The sequence below is a fragment of the Gallus gallus genome, chromosome 3, assembly GCF_016699485.2.
Source record: "Gallus gallus isolate bGalGal1 chromosome 3, bGalGal1.mat.broiler.GRCg7b, whole genome shotgun sequence".
Classification (NCBI taxonomy): Eukaryota; Metazoa; Chordata; class Aves; order Galliformes; family Phasianidae; genus Gallus; species Gallus gallus.
This window is the reverse complement of record NC_052534.1, coordinates 40,254,933-40,277,302: the sequence shown is the minus strand read 5'-3', so window position 1 is coordinate 40,277,302 and position 22,370 is coordinate 40,254,933. Positions and strand designations below refer to the sequence as shown.

At 39.9% G+C, this 22,370-nt stretch overlaps 2 protein-coding genes across 4 annotated transcripts in view; one reads left to right on the top strand and one right to left on the bottom strand.

Annotated features, from left to right (window-relative positions):
• Nucleotides 1–9,189: 9,189 nt before the first annotated feature.
• On the bottom strand, nt 9,190–18,778 carry ARV1 (ARV1 homolog, fatty acid homeostasis modulator). 2 transcript variants are annotated; one of them, XM_419587.8, is made up of 5 exons: nt 18,637–18,778; nt 14,615–14,734; nt 13,664–13,817; nt 11,977–12,201; nt 9,190–11,506 (listed from the first exon to the last, which is right to left on the bottom strand). In XM_419587.8, exons 1-5 carry the CDS (start codon nt 18,733–18,735, stop codon nt 11,400–11,402), a joined length of 705 nt encoding a protein of 234 aa, XP_419587.1. In that variant the 5' UTR covers nt 18,736–18,778; the 3' UTR covers nt 9,190–11,399. The 2 variants fall into 2 exon arrangements, with proteins under 2 accessions (XP_419587.1, XP_040553594.1); XM_040697660.1 differs by lacking the exon at nt 18,637–18,778 and adding an exon at nt 16,956–17,939 and having other exon boundaries at nt 10,482–11,506.
• Nucleotides 18,779–18,980: 202 nt separating this feature from the next.
• The window catches only part of TTC13 (tetratricopeptide repeat domain 13), a 35,883-nt gene continuing 32,493 nt past the window's right edge, over nt 18,981–22,370 (top strand). For both annotated transcript variants that reach the window (XM_004935496.5, XM_004935495.5), the window contains exons 1-2: nt 18,981–19,204; nt 21,381–21,475. In XM_004935496.5, the coding sequence (XP_004935553.1) occupies nt 18,985–19,204; nt 21,381–21,475 (315 nt within the window). In that variant the 5' untranslated portion in view covers nt 18,981–18,984. The remainder of the gene's footprint in view (nt 19,205–21,380; nt 21,476–22,370) is intronic.

Below are 22,370 nucleotides of genomic sequence, written 5' to 3'. Positions count from 1 at the left end.
AGCAGTGCAAGTATTTTCAAAGGTGATGTGCTGAAATTTGCCATAGATGTTCATTTGAATAGCCTATAAAAAAGATTAGTGCTGCTTCACAGAAAGTTTTCGAGTCAGGGCAAACAAAGTTGTACTCTCTGTTTACAGATGGCATGGAGTCGTCTTTCAGTTTGCTTTCAAAAGATGAGGCTTTAATGCAAGATTTGGTCACGTGAAGTTGAAAGACTGGGGGAATTATAATGCTCAAAATTTGCAAATAATAATTTAATTCCTAATAGAGGTAACCAGATTATTTTCCACAGCTTTATAAAATAAGTTGATTAAAAAAAAAAAAGTTTGTACTTCCTCATAAATGATTGTTTGCAAAGTTTTAAATGCAACAGAGTAGCAAAAACCCCAGAATCTGTGTAAATAAGTTAATCAATGTAGCATCTATTTACTAAGCTGAGGCTTTGCCTTGTATTTAATCTAGTTCCTCAAGAAACACAGCTAACATAATGACTGCCCAAGCACTGCTGTCAGCCTTTTAGCTCTTAACTATATTTGATGTGATAGAAGTTGCAAACTTTGTCTGTTTTTGTAAACCTTGTAAAAAAAATAGCCACTGGTAGAAGAAAGAGACTTAGTGCTGCTTTGACTGCCAGGATCACAGGTGAAATTCATGTCTTCTTTTCTATCTGGTCATCAGCACCCGGCAAGCAAAAGCTGGGCAGCTGCCTAGAGCTCTACAGCAGCCTGGGTGCCTGCTGCATCTTCCCTAGTTCTGCCTGCCCAGACTAAATTACTTGTGGGTGGTGTGGTAAGATGGGATACTGCAGCATGTCTGTTGGTGAGCATGAGAACTGGGTATGTTGCATGGGAGAAGAGGCTTAGGGGAGACTTTGGATATTACCTTTTGGACTAAATGGGATGTTGGAAGGTGTGAGTGTTGTGGTGAGGAATGTCAGTGCTTTTGGGGGACAGAGGTAAGTGAGGTCTGGAAGGAGATGCTCAGACACAAGTTGATTTCACAAGCTTTGCTGCTCACAGCTCGAGGGATTTTCTCGTTGTTTTCCAACAGGTTTTGAAATCTGGGTATATATTACTTACTCGTCATGGATTTCTAATGTTGAAGTTATTTATTGCGGATGCATAGTTTTCCTTACTTGAAAATAAAGCATTTTATTTGCCTTGCTGTCTAGCTAAAACCATTAGTTTTATTTAAGGAATTAGATTGTTCTGCTTGTTCTCCGTCAGCAAGGGGAACAGATTTCCTCACTCTGTCTTTCAGCTGACTGCTGGTAAGAAATGTGAAATGGGTGGATTAACAGGTGTACCTGCCAGAAGGAGTCCTATCATCAGCTCTGTTTTCTTGCCCAGTGTGCAGCTTCGTGCCTTTGAGCCATTTGGAAAGAATTTACTCCTGTTCTATTGAGGTCTGCCTGTAAAGAATGCATTACAGCAGTTTCAGGTTCATATTCCTTTCCATTTACTACATGCACTTTCTAAGAAAACAACTCCTCAGATGTGTATTTGCCATCCACTGTTATATTTGCTGGTTTCTCTATGAAATCTAACAACACTGCATGTGTTGTGACCTAAGGAAATAACTTGTTCTTAAAAAAAATAATTAATAGTAATGTAAACTAGAGCTCTGTCTTATTTCAAAAGTATTCTTATATAGATTTTAACATTTATTGAAGTTTTAAGGCTCCATACGCTAAGTGGTAAGGCTCCCTACCAAGCTGTTCTGACTGGCTTCCTGGTTATTCTAACTCCATAATCAGCTCTGCAAGCACACAGGGTCTGTTGCAAAGGGCTGGCTTCTTTGGTATTCTGAGGTTAAAAGAATCTGTGAAATCTGTATACATGGTTTGTACACAGTGACAAGCTATCCCAAGATCAGATTGTCTGGAAGAGCAGACATAGCTCACAATGTAGATTTGCTCAAGGGCAGATGTAATTGATTAAACTGTAGGTGAGTCTTGATTTGTGCTGGACTGGCGCCTGCTGCTTGCAGGGCAATTAAGCTTCCTAAGAAAGCAGCAGTATTACTGTAGAAAGCTCTCACTTCAGAGGGCCAGCAGTGTATTTGGCCATTTGTTTTTAAATGAAAGGGTAATTTTGGAGGGGATGAACGTTTGCTGCACAAATCTGTTGCTTTGACTTTTTTTGCTTCCTTTCATCCTTTCTATTCAGGAAAATTCATTAGATGGATGTGGAAACAAACAGCATTAGGTAATCAAGCTCACATCTGATTTCAGAGGAATGTGCTTTTAGCAATAGCATTTACATTTTTCAGATAAGGTTGGTATGTAATTTAAAGAGACAAAACTATTTGCTTTTGAAATACACAGGCTCGTGACTACTTCCACTGAATTTGTGCCAGGGTTTTAAATGCATTAATGCTACAACGTTATTAAAATAACGCCTTTAAGATAATGCAATTTTTGAGAATTCCTCAATGTAAATAAGAGGAGAAATCTCTTAGAGGCTGTGGATTATTAGAAGTTAAAACATGTGACCAGAGCAGACTACATTGGTTGCTGTTGAGAATTGTCAGTGCATGGAGTTCAGATGTGTGTCAAACTGCTGCCTTAAATTTGTGGTAGCAGAAATAGTTCAATCCTTCTCACAGTGCTAAATATTCTCTTTCAGATATCTCAAGCATTTCTTCCATGGGTCAGAAACTTCCCTGTGATTATCTGGCTAGACACATGAGTAATAGTTTTAGAGCTCTTTTTGGCTTAGGATACCAACCACTGTCACAAACAATAAAGTTGCCTGTCTGCATCCTACCAGCTATAGCTTAAACTGTTCTGACTGGTCAAACAGCAGAACCTTTTAAATCATTTGCAAAAGGGCAACGTAGTAAGGTCATTATTTCACTTACAAAAGCACCTGTAGGATACAGGCAGTATGTTTTGCTATTTTTTTTTCCTCTGAACTCAACCTTTTGCTGTGTCTTCAGTTCAACTGAATCTGGGATTTAACAATAATCTGTAGCACTATTTGTACTGAAAGCCCCACTGCTGACAAGGTTGTTATGCCTATGTAAGATACTGGAAAGTTCAAGCACTGCATACAGAGGTGAAATCATAAGAAATGAGGCAAAGCTTTGAATAAGAAAAGCAAAAAGCTTAGGACCACCCGTATAACCTGTGTTACTAACAACATACCATGGGCTATTCATGCCATGGAATAAAATTATTTTTGTGTTTTACATTCCACAAAGGGTAAATTACCTAAAGATTTAAACACTTGTTTGGTATAGGGGAAGGCCATTTTATCAGAATCAGCTGAAAAAAACCCAACACATTGTTAGGAAGAACACCTCACTTCTCATAGTACAAGAATATCAAAACCATGTTACCGCTTGTTACCTTTTTGTCTTCTGAATACAGGACACCTACACTCTGAGTCCTGATACTCCTTCATTCTTCTGTTTAATATTGTACAAATCAAAGAGAATCTTTACTAGTCTCTTTGGATTACTCTTGCTCTTTTTGACTGATACTTAGTCACCTTGCTCAAACTGGAGAAGGACTTCTAGAAATACAATGTATTGTAGAATATAACCCACAGAGAGAAATGAAATATGTAGTGTAGCACTTCCATAGTGTATTATTTATACCACTCTGTGCATTTTTTGATGAGGAAGAAACATTTATGAACAGAGCTCCCGTGTATTCTGAGGACAATCATTGCACTTGCAACGAGGATTAAAATTTAATGATAAATGGGTGTGGTAGAAATTTGTGATAATCTCTGGGAAGGAATTCTCCCATCTGTTTTATGTATTTCATTTATCTTGCCTCACCTCCTCTTCTGTAGGGTTTGCTTAAGGTCTGCGTTTTCATATGTAAATAGGTTTGTCTTGTCTTCAGTGCTTTCTGTGATCACACAATGGGACTTCTATTCCCCGTGCCACTTATCGCTAGCCAGTCATTCACTCAGTCCTTTCCATTTATGTTGCCAATGGAGAATTGTTCTACTGTTTGAATATAACTTCTCATAGAGAATAAAAATCTTTTCTCTGCCTTTAAGTGCAGGTGTGTAGACAAATACGTCAATCAGTATTAGAGGAGCCAAGCATATCTCGCTGTAGATGTTAATTTGTAAGAGAATCCATTTAAAAGCGTGCTGGCTATAGAGACTTAGACTACAATTCTTTTATAAATCAAAAGGGAGTTTGTACAGATGCATTTATTATCCTGAAACAGAGATCTCAATTCACCATGTCCAATCCTTGCGTTCCATTCTAAAACAGATGCTCTGGTTTTCAGGCAGTCATCATATTTTTGTTTCAACTTAACTGTGTGTAGCCCAGCGTAAAAGTCTGGACAAGAATTCCATAGTAGATTAAAAAAAGTACAGACTACCTTATCTATTTTGAAGTCCTACATACACTGCAGTCGTACAGCTAAGGAATCCAAGTGATAGATTTTAATGTTTCTGTCCTAGCAAAGCTGCTGCAGGAGGTAGCAGAGACTTTGAAGAATGCAACTGGAAAATAAAAAGAGGAAACTGCATTAGTAAAAATCAAGCCACCACATTGACGATGAATTCCTCATGTAATATTCTACATTTTCTCAGAATCATACTGTTTGAATAAACTGCCGTAGTTTAAAAGCTGAAAAACAATTGGTCATCAAACCGCCGCTGCACACAATGAAACCTAACAGGTCTCCTAATTTAGGATAGACAGCTTAACTTGGGTCTCACAGACGGGATCTCTGGCTGCCAGATGTAACAGCCGTGCAAAGTGCCAGTCCGGCCTCACAGCCAGAGGAAGGACCAGATCATCTCTGGGTTCCCTTTTAGCCCTGAGTCAGTGCAAACAGATCACTTCCCACCAATAGCAGCACAGCCAGCTGCCTGCTCGGGACAAAGCTGCACACTCAGGAACAGCTGTTGCGAGGAGTTGAGAGGAGCCAGCACTTTTCAGTATAATGGCATGAAATTGCAGATGGCTATCTTCCACTCTGCCATTATAAAGAGGAAGGAGCTGTGCATGAGAACTTCCTGTTTTGCTGTCCTCCATCAGGACAGAACATAAAGGATTAAAAGCCTCTCTGAACTTACTATCACAGAGCTCCTGCAGCTGAACTAGATTAGCATCAACATAATGGCGCTTTCATTTAATGAAAGCAGATAGTTAACAATGAGGGAAGGCAGAAATGATCTGTATACATTTTTTGATGCTGTTTTATCAAGAAGTTGTTTTTAATCTGTGTACACTTGCTGAACAAATACTTCATTTATCAACACTGTCTTATTTTCGTATTACTCTCTCCCAGGATGGAATGAATCCAAGGTGGGTTATGGCTTCCTAGCTGTGCCATTTCTGCCATTTCCTCTTACTAAGTAAGAGAAATGTCCTCGGATGGAAACAGAGACCCTTGGTATTGAAAAAGTTGATCAGCAGCATGCTCAAAATGACATATGTAGTTATGCTCTCTATCCTGCAAAATCCAAGCCATTTTTCCTGATTCTGGTACCTGTCACTTGATTATGCAGGCGATGTTCTCTTCTTCCTAGTTAGTTATTATAACATTACTGTTGGCTTTTGATTTCTGTTGATGAAAAGAATGCTGTAGCCCTATTGAGAGAAAAAGATGCTATCTCTGCTGTAGCCAAGACAGGATGCATCAATGGCTTTGAAGGTTAGAACCAAAGCAAAGTGAGAGACCAAAGAAGGGATCAAAGTTCAAGAGTGATGCATGTCTGACAGCATCAGATGGGCTACAGGCATCCATGGCAGGAAATGGCTATAAAGGCAAAAACCTTCATGGATGCTTACAAGCAGAATGAATTAATGGTTGTAAGAAGAGAATGTAAGATGAGTAGAAGTGTTTCTGTATCAACGTTTTGCTTTCTTGTTTAAATTTATGCAGTGCTACTGGATTAATTTACAAAAAAATATACTAATTGTAATATCTTTTCAAAAAACAATTCTTATTGCAAGACATGCCCGTCCTTTCCACCTCAAAGCCTCAAACTGCCAAATAAATTTTCCTTTCAGATAGCTGAAAGTAAGATCAATTAATGTGTTAGCTCCCACCCGTTCAATTTTACTGAACCAATTTCAGATTTATTTTGGCACATGTAGCTGCAATAACTTAAAATTTCTAATAAGGGATTAATGATTTGCAGTATATACCCCTAAAAGTCTGCATATCTGAATGCTATTCAACTGTTGGTCAGCGAGGCTCAGAATTAAGGCCCCCTTTAACATAACAAAGAATTCTTTGAACGCGTCAACTTTGATATTCACATTCCATGGCTCCTGGCATGTCTGTTTCAATATCTGACATTCATGGTGTTGACTGACTCCCAGAAACCTGCAGCTGAGAGGACTTAATGCTTTTCATCTTTGTAAGCAGACAACAACAAATTAATCCTCCCCCCAAATCCTGTGACGATGGAGGTGAAATCGTTTTATGCAGATACATACATACACGCATAAACGAACACAAGGTCAAGGTCACAGCTGTAGTCACTTTCATATTCATGACAAGTATTCAGATCCTAATTCATATCCCTACTCCTCTGCTCACATACATAGCTGTGGCATGCATTACTGTGCATCTCGTGGACAATTCTTTTGCCTAAAAATGTATTCAAAATTACAGTTAGAGATGATAAGATAATTTGAGGGTCATATGGACTTAACCTCTCCAGCAGCCAGCACATATACAAACTGTAGGAGTTCACACTCTTATATTATGTAGAGGAATTTAAACCACAGTTTTACACAGAAAGGAGAGAAAAAAAAATTAATGTCTATAGTGCTTATGAATAGCAATTAAAACATAATTGGCAGTATTTGCTAGGTAGTACTTGCTTTGCATTCCTGCTGTTTATTTATACAGTGCTCAAAAGAGCTTTACAAACATATACAGGAGACCCTATTTATGGAAAAGATTTTACAGAGCAGGTCTTCTTTCCAGCCACCTCCGTAATATAGTAAGCATTACTGGAAAGACTCAGAAGGTCAGAACAGCATTATAAATGAGGAAAGGATACTGAAATCTCATCATATACTCCTCCCTGCAAATTCTAACTGTGGCAGCCTGGGTTTCAAATTAATTCAGTGACAAAATTCCTCTTGACTTTTAGCATTGGAGTCACATGTTCACTATGCCTTTTACCACACTTTTTTTTTTTTAACTCAGAATAATCAGAGTTTGCACAACTGTTTATATCTTAACTAAGGTGTCATAGTAAAGTAATTTGCATTTCCTAGCTTTCCCGGTGAAACTGTGAATTAATTCTGTTACGAAGTCGGGAAAGAATTATTCTGTGGGCTGATTTTGATCAGTGAGTTCATTTCAGAATTTCTCCAAACTGAAAATGAGTAATACTTTTATTTAGAAGGTTGGAGATATTGCAGAATGAAAAATAAAGATTATGTACTAACAGTGCTTTTATGTTCTTTCCTGTTTTGGAAACAACTGTGCTTTACTCTTAAACTGCAGATGGCACTGCAGTGCTTACTATTACTTACTTGGGTGAGAACTGGATTGGAAAAATGCGAGTTCCTGAAAAACAATAGCTTTCTTGTTTTAAGAGAAATCAGCTGCTAATAGTTTTCCAGTGCAGATGGATATTTTACTTTCAGTTTTATGCGTATTGGGATAACAAACGGCAGCTTGTGTGCTGGAGATAGGGCTGGTTGTGTAAGAAAGGACTCACTTGTGTATGCTTGAATGAGGTCGCAAGGGTAGTAGCCTTTTCCTCGCCAGTGAGGCCTAAGGCAACACGTACTATTGCTGTGAACAGGAAGGGCTGTGCAACAGCAGAGATTCTCCATTCGTTCCACAATTGATTCTATCAACTTACGTATAATTAGTTTGAAAAAGTGTATTTCCAAGGATGGAGTGCAAACTGCTGAAATAATGAGGCTATCAGTAACTTCTTTAGGGAAAGTCATTGGCTTTACTGTTTGGAAGATAACCTTTGTCATTTGTCAGTGTTCTAACTTAGAATATGGCAAGAATATTTACAAGAAATAATATTCATCCTTCATATTCATCCTTAGAAATATTTAGGAGTATGATGTTTGTTTAAACACATACTTGTATTGTATGCTTGGAGAAATGCTTAATTGAACTTAGCGATACTACATCCATAATAGCTCAATCTTTTCTTGCATTAATATTTCTTAAGACTAACCCCTCCCCCCCCCCTTTTTTTTTTAGATGATCTTAATTCTGCCTGCCACCTACATTCTTTTAACTATTTAACTTTTACTCCAGTTCTCCACTGTTACATAGAGTAATTTCTAAATACCTGACCTATGGACCCAGTTAAAGTTCACAGCTTTCACTGGATTATCACTAAACCTTGGCACAACCCAAGTCTAAATAACATCACTGTTTGTTTTGTACACTTTATCTGACAGAATTCTGGATTTGTTTCCTTCTTCTATAGGCCAATGATATCCTACTGGGCTCTGAGCAAAACATTTCTCTGACCTTTCCTTTTTTTTTTTTAAACTAAGTAAATCCTTCCATACAAGTTAAGGAAATGATATTCAGACATGTAGAAATGGCAGCCTATTTTTGATACATTTTCTAGCACAGATGACTATTTCATTACAAAAATAAATTTAAGAAAGATGAGATCAAAAGACAAAAAAGAGTAAATGTGAGAGAGACGTGACTGTTTTAAACAGGCAGGACCTTAAAATAGTCTAGGTTTTCTCTGAAGCACCATATGGGACCCTTTCCCAAATGCATCAAAAATGCAGTCCTCAACACGCACTGTCAGTGGTCAACACACACACACACACACACACACTGAGAGAGAGAGAGAGAGAGAGAGAGAGAGAGAGAGAGAGAGAGAGAGAGAGAGAGAGAGAGAGAGAGAGAGAATCCTTAAGTTCATACTAGATTCATGGAGTATTAGTGCACTTGTCACATTAACTCTGGTACATCAGTAGCCATAAAATCACATGAGGCAGAGTGCCCTGCGTGACTAGATAATAATGATGCCTCTGAAAGACTGAAAGCATGTACAACACCTACTTTAGTCTATGGCTGCATAGCTATTAATTTTTCCTACTTCCTCAAAGTTGCATAAGAATAATGGTGATTCCTGATAGCATTGCAGAGTGCATAGCTGAGATGTTATCAGACAGTGTTACAGAAGATATAAGCACTTCTTTGGACGTATTCATTTCCATTTTAAGTCTACTAAATAAAACTCAGAAAGCATCCCAAAATAATTTAGCTTTAATTCTAAATAAACTTTAAGAAAATTGTTCCCTTCAAATTTATATACATTTTATTTACATATTCTGCTTCTGAATTAGTAATATTTACATTACAAGTAATATAAAATCTTTTCCCTGTATATACAAGAAGCTGGAAAATACCATGAGAGTTACAATAACAAATAGGGTTTGACTCAGCAGACACCAGCACTTTCCGAGTGCATATTCTTGTCACCATCTCTGCTGCAGCAAAACCACCACATCCCCTCTGTCACTAAGGGCAGAAGGTAAAGGTAGAAAATGAAAGCAGGCCAAACTTGCATCCCTGAAGCCTTTATAAAATACTGACTGCACTTTCCCATCACACCTTCTCAAACTGCAGCATATGTTGCAGTGATGTGTCTGGCAAGGTATGAAGACAAGCTCTTCAAAGCACCATCAGCAATGTACTGTTTTTAAAAAGATCATGGGGGAGGAGTACCTCTCCAAATCTAATTATGCAAAGCAAAGCATGTTCTAGATACCACATAGCCAAAGTTGCTACAGCAAGGTGGATCCCTCATACACCTTCACAACTATGTGCTTACTGGAACAGTTTTGGTGTTGACTTGTCCTGTGTACTTACATGGAGTTGCAACTTATTTTTTAGGGTTTAGTTTTGTTTTGCTTTCTCTGGCCACATCATATGCTCAGAAAGACATCAATTTTAACAAGTGATACATATGCGGTGTTGGCTTCTGATCTATTGAAAAACAATTAGCAATCCTTTGCTTTTCTGACAGAGTAACTTAACATGGCCTGCACAGTTGCAAGAGTTTTAATGTCCGATGACTTCTGTGATCATAATCTAGACCTACTCTAAACCTGTTCATGGGTAACTTGGAAAATGTTGCAAAATTTTAACTAATGCATTTTGCAAAACATAGATAGGAGACTGTACCTGAGAAAAATGAAGAAGCTAAATAGTACCTGTAGTACAGCCTTCCAGAACTGAAGCGGGAAAATTAAACACTGGACGAAACACAATGGAAACTGGTCTGCAGAAAATTAGGTCAGTGTCCTAACTACTGCCTTGAGAAAATCAATTCTGTCAGCTCCTTCGTGGGCCATCTATCCCTCTCCTTGCCTGTGAAGGAAAAAGGTGCAGAACTTTCATGAGTGTTTCCTTATTAATACCTTCCAAATCTTGTCTCTTTTTTCAAAAAAATACTACTACATAACTACATAAAAGAACATTGCTGAGTAGCCTTACATTTCACTTTTTATGAAATCACATACAATTCAAAGCCAGTTAAAACTGTACTTCCTAGAGATTACTCTAGAAGTAGGTATTTTATTATTCTGGAATGTTTATATAAACAATCCATAGAATGGAACTTAGTTCTTCCACCCTAGTTTCAATCTGCAATATTTGCCTTTTCTATTAAGAAAATCTGTTTGCACATGTTCATTTCTCTCTGAAATCTGTTTTTGCAGAAATATCAATTTTGGCTTTTACATTTTTCCACTGATTCTTTTCTTTCCTCCTAAGGGAACCATTCATCCCTCTCTTTCTGCCAAAATGCAGTGATTGCTAACAGCGCTCAAATTTTTTTAGCATACCTCTTTTGTTTCAGTCAGTTATATAGCCAGATTTATAAAGCTCTTAGGATAGTGAAATGTTCATATTTTTAATAGAAAAATAAGCTAAGGCTGAAGTTTCATTGCTCATCACATTAAACAGCCAAACTTCCAAGTGCTTCTCAGTTTAACTCATCCTCAAACTGTCTACTAAAATTTTTATTACTGATCATCTTCATTATCACTATAAAAACAGTGTCTTCAGGTCCTGCTGGCAGAGATCTTGCTTAGACAAGAGGAGCAGAGGTGCAGGTGCTGATCTCTTCTCCCTGGGGACAGCAACAGGACCTGAGGGAGCAGCATGGAACTGCATGAGCAGAAGGTCAGGTTGGGTGTTAAGAAATGGTTCTTCGGCAGAGGGTAAGTCGAGCACTGGAAGAGTCTCCCCAGGGCAGTGGTCGTGGCCCCAGACTGCCAGAATTCAAGCATTTGGACAATGCTCTCAGACATAAGGTTTGAATTTTGGATAGTGCTGTGTGGAGCCAGGAATTGGACTGTGGGCCCCTTCCAACTCAGGATATTCTATGACCCTCTTCATTTGAAAATGATCATCACCCTGTTTATATTTCTTTAGGCCTGAGCTGACATTTCAAACGTCCCATCCCATTTTCTGGACCAAACAGACCACACCATTTTCCAAAATTAATCCAAAGAAAATAGCCAACCAAGGAAACATTCGGTTCAAGTTCAACGTAACTGCAAAAGAAAACAAAACAAATTTATGGATTTCCATCTAAGACCATAGAAACAATGTGACAATTCATACTAATGTGTATGCCTAAGAAATCACAATCAGTGATCAATCAATCTGTTAACACCTGCTTTCCAAAGCCATGCATAACATCAATACGAAACATTCATCTTCCAGACATGCAAATAATTTTACTCAGTGTTTTGATGATCCACACTGAAGTGTCTCAAACTATAACTGATGGCTTTTTATAACTAACTGATGGCTTTAATACAGTATATAGAAAGAGATGATAAGTTGTTTTTTCCTTTTAGTTCACTTTATGTGAAATCTAAATATCATTATTTTAGGCTAGAGCTTTTTCAATCACACACCTCATATTGATTAAAAATATAACAATAGAAATGACTAATCTAGCAGCTGTATTTTCTCAAACATCCTATACAAATAAAGCAGTAACAAAGCAAAAATGTACCTCTAATTGCCTGAGAGTTTGATATCAAGACAAATACTTTTATAAACACAAGGCACAAAGGCGTGTAGTCATGTTCCCAAATAACAGCTGGAATTAGCAAAAGCTTTCCATAGCTGGACAACAGCAGAGCCTTGAGAAGTAAAATGAAGTCAGACTTTGTTTTTAGCATCTTGGGTCTCCTCCACCACAAGGCAATAAAGATGCCAACCAAAAATGAAGTTTGTTCTAAGAGACAATAAGAGAAGTTGAAAAGAGAAAATGAAGCACCAAAATCAAGTAATTTTTGATACCTTGCAGTGAAATGACGCATCTCAATTGCACCTGGGCCACTGCTATTTAAAAGACACATGCAAACACAAACACGATTTGCATCTCCTATGTTCATTTTAATAGTCATACATTATTACTTACTTAAACCAATTCAGTATCGTTACATTCAAAATAATCCTATCACAAAATTCTGCTTGCAAGACTGTCATACCTGTAATTTCTAACATCACGCAGCACAGGTACATGAAATTCCTTTCAACAAAAGGTGAGGTTTTTGTTATTTTGTGTTGGGTATTTTTTTTTAATTCTAATTGTCTGTTAGCCAGTAAAACAGAGTCATCAATACATTTCCTTTCTGGAAAGGTCACCAGCAATGAACTCTTTCATGCAGCATAAGGAGGAATACTAAGGTGAAAATATCAATGAGCTATTCTTGGTACCTTTTCTCTGTATAACACTGGAACTTACGCAGACATCAGAGCAACTCTCATGACAGCTGTAACAGCTGGATTACTACTGAAATCCAAGTTCCAACATTTTTGCTGACACGTAATGAAAACCTACTAGAGCAACATTAGAAAATAAACAACTGAAGTGAAATTTTCAATGGCTAAGGGAAATACTAATTTTTGCCTCCATGCTTGATTTAAAGAATATTGCCTGGAAAAAGATGAGAGAATAGAAGCCTTAACCAAAATAAAACAAAAGCTCTCCCTGCCTCCAACTGAGTCTTAGAGCACAGGAGTATTTTTCTTTGGTCGGTTGGTTTTGTTTTTAAAGAGCATTTAGTCACTCTGAAAGAGTTGTCTTTCCTTTTTCAATAAATTGTAAGCAAAACTCTATGATAACACAGCATCCCCCCATGTTACATACTGATTTTAAAATGAGTAAAACCAACAGGGTCCTTTTAAATAGATTGATGTAGAAAGAGGAGCACACTCTATTATAGGGAAAACAACTGGTAATGTATCATGCAAGAGAATGAGGCACAATATAAACTGCTGAGAACGCTAAAGTGCTTGAAACAATGATCGTATATAAAAACAGGACAATGACAGTATCTGGAGCTTTGCACCTTGGAACGAGGCTGAGCTCTATGCGAGTCTTCAAGCTATCTAAATGAATTAAGACTGTTTCCTGAATATTGCCATTTTTCAGTGATTTGATATCAAATGCTGATCATGTCAGTGTGAATATCGTATCTGTCTGAACTGTAATCAAGTTTGAAAAAAAAAATTTGTAATAAATGAAGGCAAGTTAGAGAATGTGTGCATAATCATTTAGCCATGTTGGGTTGGACATGACTTCTAGTCTATACTATTACTTTTTGCAATGGAGATTTGCTGAAAGATTCATGAAATTACTGAATGCTTAAGAAGTACATTTGATAGTTACATGAAATAATTACTATTCTTACCTAAAGAAGCTATACCAAACATCCTATAAAAATCCCATTCCTTAGCATATCTGATTAAGTCATCAGGGTCTATACTTTGGCTAGAATCCTGGAGTTGCAGCCACCTGAGATAAGCTTCACAGAGTAAACAAAATATGCAGAGCTTTCCATGAAACTGCAAAATGAAAGAATGACAAAAGCGTTAGTATTAAACCAACATAAATTAAAGCACCAATATTAAATAAGTATTTAAAATACATCCCCGTATCTCTAAACAAACAACTTCTAGAGTATTTTAATATCTGTTTAGAAATGCAAACAAATTATTCTGTTCCGTCACTAGTTTAGCAAATAATCTTTTAAACATCAATTAACAAGATAGGAAAATTAGAAGATGCAGAAAACTGCACGGAAGAAAGTATGTAACTGTAGTTTGCAAAGTGTGTTTTCTACTTTTTCTTTTAAACTGAGAAAGCTGTTTCAATTAAGAATATAAAACCAAAATCATGCTGCAGCTAATAGAACTGCCCTTTGAGACTTTGTGTGTTCTATTCACAATACTGGACCCTTCATCTGAGAACAAAACCCTATCAGTGGAAGGGAACAGACCCTGAATTTTACACCTATTACAACAAATGTATCATAGAATGGCCTGGGTTGAAAAGGACCACAGTGATCATCAAGTTTCAACCCCCCTGTCTGCAGGGTCACCAACCACCAGACCAGGCTGCCCAGAGCCACATCCAGCCTGACCTTGAATGCCTTCAGAGATGGGGCATCCACAACCTCCTTAGGCAACCTGTTCCAGTGTGTCACCCCCCTCTGGGTGAAAAAACTTCTTCCTAATATCCAACCTAAACATCCCCTGTCCCAATGTAAAAGCATTCACCCTTGTCCTATCACTATCCAAGTATCAAACCCAAGTATTCCCTTTAACCTAAAAATTCACAAAGTAGGGGCATAGCAACTTACATTTATCTTTGTATTGAAAAGAATGTGTCTGTATGCTTGTGCTTTACATAAAATAGCATTAATCAAGATGATAACGGGATCATACTCAATGTATTTATCCACAGGTTTCTGGCACGATTTCTGAAAGTCACAAAATAACAAGAATTAGAAAGAAAAGAAAGCAAGAGTTCATGAAATGTTCCTGAGCTTAGCACAAATGCATAAATACAAAGTAGCTATTCAATTCTTATTAGTTTTTCCTTATTGTAATCTTTATTTTCAATTGGTTTTTAATTAACCCAGAAAAACTGCTTTTTTGCCCTTTGACTTTACAGTTGATACAAGCATTTCCATTATAAACCAGAAAGATACACCACCTATTTTTATAGGCTTCAGATTAATACAGCTCAACAAACTATGAAGGATGTACTTAATTCATTTATCATTTCCTTCTTTCAAAAGATATGCTTTTATCTTCCTATCCTACCTTTTTCTTCCTTTCAAGAAATAAAAATATTTTTCCTGTTGCATTGTTCTTCCATGCTGATAAATAGCCCAGTGTTCCAATTCATTTTTCATTAATGAACAAACAGATATCAATGCATTTAGAAAACTTGAAATGTAGTTTTGACACACAGATACAGCTGAAAAGTCAGAAGTTGCTACTGATGGGTGGTAAGACATGAAAAAAATACTTCTCCAATGCATCTGCTGGTTCCTGCTGTTCCTACTAGAGGTTATTTCACCCAGCCCATTAGGAATAGGTTGTCATCAGCCACTTCAAACTTATTGACTAACCTGGATGGGTGTCCTCTCCTTGACTTGAGCTAATGAGAGGAGCTAACAAAATTACCTTGTTGTACTTGTGAACAGAGCAGTCTTAGAAAAGGCTCAACCTGCAGATCTTGAGGGGAAAATAACTTCAAGAGGAGAGCAGAGGAGCAGCAGCAATTGGACACAGCAGCCACTTCAGCTCAAAAAGGGCACTTGCGGAGAGTTGCATGTCTGCAGGCCTGCTTTCTTCTGCTACCAATCCTCCAGGCTCTGCTACTTGCTTTCTCTAGCTTGTCCTGAGCTAATTCCACTCCTCTAGGCTTCCACATCAGCTGCCATGCTCAGAGTGCAGAAGTCATAGAATGATCTCTATTTACATTGTAATGAGCTCACGGCTCTATGCTGCCAGAACAGAAATCCATGCACAGCAGCTCTCTGGAACACTGCCACAGTAAAAAACGCAGCATGAGACAACATGAAGCTACAGGCAAGCTCCACGTCAATTTGACAGTGATTCCTTGTGTCCAAAGTTAACTTTGCCTTGATATTTATCAGAATTACTATCAGAGAAGTTAAGCATGCAAAAATTCACTAGCGGATTGACTTAAAAGCCCTATATCTATATCAAGAAAAACATGTGAGCATATGAATAAATTGAATAAAGCATCTGAGGAACGCTGCTACCATTAACCAGTGTTTCTTGGTCCGAATAAAGAAAAAAAACCAAACTCATTTGGATGAGAAAATACTAAGTACAATGACAGTAACAAAGTTAGAAGGAATTCATTCAAAAATAGATTAATTAACCAACAGTTTGACGGATCTAAAATTGAAGCCAGAGAGATGGAAGAAAGGACATAATTGACAGAAACCAACAGCTACAGCATTTAATAAGCAAAAAAATCTACCACAGAAGAAATTGTAACTATAATTGAAGGCACACGGAGCAGAGCTCAACGCTGCCTCTCCGCTCCCTGTGAGGAGCTGCAGCCGCCATGAGGCCTCCCCTCAGCTCCTCTGCTCTGGGCTGTACAGGCCCAGGGCCCTCAGCCACCCCTCACACACCTCACCCTCCAGACTCTGCCCCATCTTCTAGCCCTCCTTTGGATGCTGTCTGATAGTATGTAGCAGGAGACCGCTACAAACAAATACACAAGCAGCACTATAACCTGTAAGTATAGGTTTAGAGCCGCACAGTTACAGCAAAATAAATCTACAGCTGTAAGACCGATGTTTAATTCAGCATACTACCAAACATTTAAGAATCCTATTTGTGTTGATTTAATGGGACTAGAAAATCGATATCACAAAAAGCAGCCACCTTCAAGGACTTTTCACAAAAAGACAGGCCAATACATTCGTGTCTGCTTATCAAGTTAGATGAGAATCCCGTTCTTTACTAGAAGAAGTTAGATGAGATCCCATTCTTACTACATTTTATTTCTATTTGAGTCTTAACTACACAAAGGGAGAGTCCTTTCTCCTGACCCAACCAGTGACCTAATCAGCATGAGGTCACTCAGGGACTTGTGAGATCTTCTGCAGTGAAATGTGTTGTAGACTTGAACATGCACTGACATAAACTTACTGGACAAAATGCAGACAGTAATTCTGAAATCATGAGGACATCACAGAATTCATAAAACTTCCAGGATGAAATTTTCTCCATGCCTGGATTTCGGTTATTTTTTCCAGCTGTAATACTAAAATATCTGCTGCTAACCTTAAGCACCTAGGAAGCAAATGCGATGAAAGCCTGACTTCAGCCAAACCAACACAAGCAAAGGTTAATGCAGTTCAAGTACATATAAGCTTATCTTGACAGTTTTAACTAGTTAAAATGATGTAACTTAATGAACACTGATAATCCATAGCACTTTCAGAGAAGATCAGCATGAGCAGCTCAGCAATGCAGAACTGCTTGCAGACCTCACTTTTAAGACTGGGGTGCATTAAAAAGAGCATGGCCCAGCCCAGGCCCATGATGGTGCTGGCCTTCTATGACCGTGTCACTGCCTCAACAGATAAGGGAAGAACCACCGATGTCATCTATCTGGACTTCAATAAGGCTTTGACATGGTACCCCACAACATTTTTCTCTCCAAATTGGAAAGAGATGGATTTGAAGGGTGGCCTGTTCAATGGACAAAGAACTGCCTGCAGGATTGAGTCCAGAGAATAGTGGTCAGTGGTTCAATGTCTGGATGGAGATCAGTGACAAGTGGTGTCCCCCAGGGGTCAATGCTGGGATTGATACACTTTAATGTCTTCATCACTGACACTGGGATTGAGTGCACCCTCAATGAATTTGCTGATGACACCAAGGTGTGGGGTGCAGTTGACACACCAGAGGAACAGGATGCCATCCAGAGGGACCTGGCCAGGCTTGAATGGTGGGCCCAGGTGAACCCCACGACTGCAAGGTCTTGCACCTGGGTCAGGGCACCCCTCACTAAAAAAAACAAGCTGGGGGATGGAAGGATTGAATGCAGCTCTGCAGAATAAGACTTGGGAATACTGGTGGATGGGAAGCTGGACATTGAGCCAGCAACGTGCCCTTGAAGCCCAGAAAGCCAACTGTATCCTGGGCTGCAACAAAAGAAGTGTAGCCAGCAGGGCGAGGGAGGTGATCCTGCCCCTCCACTCTGCACTGGTGAAGCCTCACCTGGAATACTGTATCCAGATGTGGAGTTCTCAGTACAGGAGAGACACAGACCTGTTGGGGTGTGGCCAGAGGAGGGCCACAGAAACGCTCCAAGGGATGGAACACTTCTCCTACAAGGACAGGCTGAGAGGTTGGTCAGCCTAGAGAATAGAAGGCTCTGAGGGAACCTGATACCTTTCAGTAACTAAAGGGGAGCTACAGGAAAGATGGAGACAGACTCTATAGCATAATATTAACAAAAAGCAACCAAAAACCCATTTTTTTTCCCCTGTAGTACACAGGTCTGAAGATAGCAGAAATCCACCTCTATCACCTTGACTGCCTTCTTCCTGAGAATACCTCTTCATGGCTCCAGTTTTCAAATAGTCTCTATTTCTGATTTAAGGGGGGGGATCAAGACTATACCCATCCCCCCCCCCAAATAAATTAATTAAAATAGTATGCTGACTGATCCAATTTCTCCACACGCTACAGAAAAACGCACCACAACTCACTCCAAGCCACAACTCTACCCTAAACGCTACCCAAGCGCGAAGCAGTAGCTGAAAGCACCGCCGCAAACGTTACAGCCGCGCTGCCCCAGGTCCGCTCCCGCCCGACTCACACAGACGGCGATGCGGAGCACACCGTGCCGGTAGTCGCGGTAGAGCTCTGCCGCTTCCCTACTGCACTCCACGCAGCGGTAGGCGCCCGGCTCCGCCATCGCACACGAAAGCACGACCCGCCCGCCGCCACTTCCAACTGCCTCGTTTCCGCGTTCAGAGGCGGAAGAAGGATGGTCCCTCGCCGCGGTGCATGCCGGGAGTTGAGGTTTTCTCCCGCCTCCCGGCAGTGAGGCAGCCCCGCGATAGGACTCCGTATCCCATGGGGCAGCGCGGCGGCGCCCTGCTCCCCCCATCTCCTCCCGCGGGGAGGTGCTCTTCTCCCCGGGTGCGGTGTGTAAGCGGTGCGCATGCGCCGCGCGAAGATGGCAGCTGCCGGCGGACTCGGCTCCGTGAGGGGGCTGTGGGCGCCGCTGTTGGTACTGGCCCTGGCCCGGGTTGCGGTGGCTCTGACCGAGCAGTACCCGACCCTGTCCCTGCTCAAGCAGGAGCTGAACCAGCAGCGCCAGGGCCTGACGGGGGGCTGCGCTTCGGCGGGGGAGTGGACAGAGCAGTACTCCGCGGAGTGCGGTGAGTCGGCAAGCGGCCGTCAGCCCGGGGCTCCGCGCGGCCCTGCGGGCCCGGGGAGGGGCGGAGCGCTGAGGGGAGGCTGCCGGCCGGCCGGCTGCTGTGCGGGGGCTGCCCGCGATGCGGGGCCTGCTGGTTCTGGGCTGCGTTTGTACAGGGCCGAGAGTCCCCGTACGGAAACTGCGGGTCAGGTAGCGAAAGCTTCTCGGCTGACCTCAGCCCCATCTCCCTTGCGCTTCAACACAGAGCCGAAAAGACTTTCACCCAGCGTTAAGATAAAATCAGCGTTAGGTGCGAGTTAATAAATAGCAAAGCGCTTTATGGCCTTCCTTCTCTTAGTGAGGCACGGGTGATTGGCTCCGTTGGCAGCGTGTGTGGAAGGTTAGGGTTTGGTTTGGTAGAGGATGCTCTTTTAAAGAGCTCCGAGTAACTGGGATCGATCTGTGGCGCTCTGCTTCAATCATTGCCTGCCTTCACTTTTGGTAATCACATAGCTGGCAATTAAAAACCAACACGCTAACCCTGAGATAGCAAGGAGTGGGCTGGTATGCAGCTATATCAATCTTGCTGCTAAACGAATAGCCACTTTAAAAGCTCCCTTAAGCTTTCAACCGTTGCTTTAGTTCTCCTTTCCTAGAAGCTGAGAGCCTTGTTGTCTCACATCGTTTCTCTTGCAGCCACCACAAGGTCTGGGCTACTTTCTTTGCTGTTTCTGCTTTTAGTTGTCAGGAAGGCAGTGTTGTACAGCTATGAGTGTAGACAACACTGTATAACCTGTAGACAGACAGGAGCTGAAGGGTCCTTTCCCCCTATGCCTTGTAACAGGTAGATTGTTATTATGCTCTGCCACCTCATTCAGAAATTCTTTCATTACGTTTTCACTACTATACAGAAAACAGTTGTGGAGGTCGTAAGCCTCATCTGCATCTTTTCATTTTGACCTGAGAATCAAAGTTTGCTCAGCAGGCCTGACGGATGGCTACTAGCTGTCACTGACTTACAGCACTGATATGGCGCAACTCGTGTATTAATGCTGATGCTGTCTATGACTGTGGAGAGGAGAGTTCTGACCAACATTAAGAATAGGCCAGAGCTGAAACCTCCCGGAAGCAATGCTTTCTTTCTGGAAACTATGTATTGTGAGCCACTGTTCTTATGGGCCTTCCCAGCTTTAAACTTTGACCTTCTGCTTTTCACTCGGCCTGCCTCTGTTGCATGGCTCAGCTTAGTTCCAAGTTTCTCTTTACAGGGATTGGCTTTAGATGCTACTTGACTTCCTTATGAGAAGCTGTTGCTTTTTTTTGTGTGTCTGTCTGTGTTTGAGAGAAATGGGGAGTTAGCTAACTGCAGGCTGAGGCTTCACCTCTGTCAGAATGCATGCGTAGTGCTTCTTCTAGAAGCTAATGCAAAAAAAACCTCTCCCCCATCAGCTTTCAAACTTACTGCTACTACTGTTTTTTTTTTAAATATAATATCTGGTATTTGTGATACAGAATAAAAGAGATAATACTGTCTCTTTGCTTTTTCTTTTTTGCTTTTGCGGTGTTTCAAGTTGGTAGAAGCTTTAGGATCTGAAGACTGAAAAGCTAACAATTCTTTCGGGATAGCAGTGAAAGCACCATGTAGATCAGTTAGTGACTTCAATGTGGGCTTTTGTTAATTTGTTTATTTCTGGTTTTTGTTGTTGTTGCTGTATACTTTATTAGTCTTTTTCTTTCTTGCCTCGAGCTGTGTTTGGCTTTCTCTCATTTCTAGTGTGAGTCAATCTTGGGCTTTCTGTAGTGGCGTCCTTAGTAATCTTTGTGAAAGACTTTATATGTTTAGTTTGTTGTGGTTTGCTATATTTTCTCTACATTTTATAGTCTTTATTTTGTCTGTTACTTGGATTTCTAGCAGCAGATCTTTCTCTACCTCCTTTCCATTTATCTTTCTCTGTAGAATTGGAATGATGATTTGAGCTTCAATTTCTTGGACCAGAGATCAGCATCACCATATCAAATGGGGATACATCTACTGCTTTCAATTTCTTTCCCTTTTATTCCTCCTCTGAATTTTTAAGCTTTCTTTTTCCCCATATATTTTTAGTCAGTAGCGTAAACAGAAGTAGTGAATGTGAGGAAATGTGGTAGTGGAACTTGTGTGATTTCTTCAGGTATTAATTATCACTCTTTTCTCCTAGATTCATCGTTTTTGCACTTCCAGGAATCAGACTGTGACTTAAGAAGCTCTTCATCTTGTGAGTCTGTGCTTTCTCTCAACACAGAAAAAATTCTGGTATGCTATCAAGAATACAACGTACAAAACAATTTTAAATAGACTGTTGAACTGACTTTAATTCAAACTAGTTATGCAGTTAATTTCAATCAAATAACTGTAAGTAGAATGTTTTAATTAATAGACGTACGTCCCCAGAAGCTCAAGTATGAACCATCTAAAGTTGGCCATGAAAGAATGGCTTCATAGGACTCCATTATAAGTCTCTAGGGCTCCCAGCAGCTTATACTAATTGAAGCTGGTCAGATCTGTCTAGTGTAGGAGTACCAGCAGTTCTCTCTAAGGCAATGAAATGTATGTTAATTTGTTATAAGTTTCCTTGTTTCAAAATATATTTTTTGAGGGTAGTGTTTTTCTGTTTGTTTGTTTTAAGAGATCAAGAATACATTTCATTTGAAGCTGATGCAGTGATAAATTCTCAGTCACTTCTTGAAGGTAGAATGACTTGTAGTTTTTTGCATGTAGAGCTGCAGGATATCTAACTTGTGACTGGAATCAGAATTTGTTGAAGTCTGTATTGCCTTCACGTTCTGAGGTGTTAAATACCAGAAATAACTTTCTGAAGTATGTTTCCTGCAAATTGCCTCAGGACAAATGATGATGCAAAAAGACTGGTTTTGGAGGTTTGTGGTTTGTAAATATTTGTGCAAGGTAGATTGGTATACATGTTGAGTCCTGCTTATTCTTTGTTCTACTTAACTATTTTTAATTAATGACAAAAGAACTATTCCATTCCATTGTACTGAGTAGGGTATTAATTCTCTACATTACATCTGAGCTCACGCATCATCTCTAGTTTCAACAAAAACAATTTTTAGAAAGGCATGTTTTGCTAATCTTTCATACCCTCCAAAATGTTGTCTGAAACTCTGAATTTGAAGAGTGGACTGAGCTT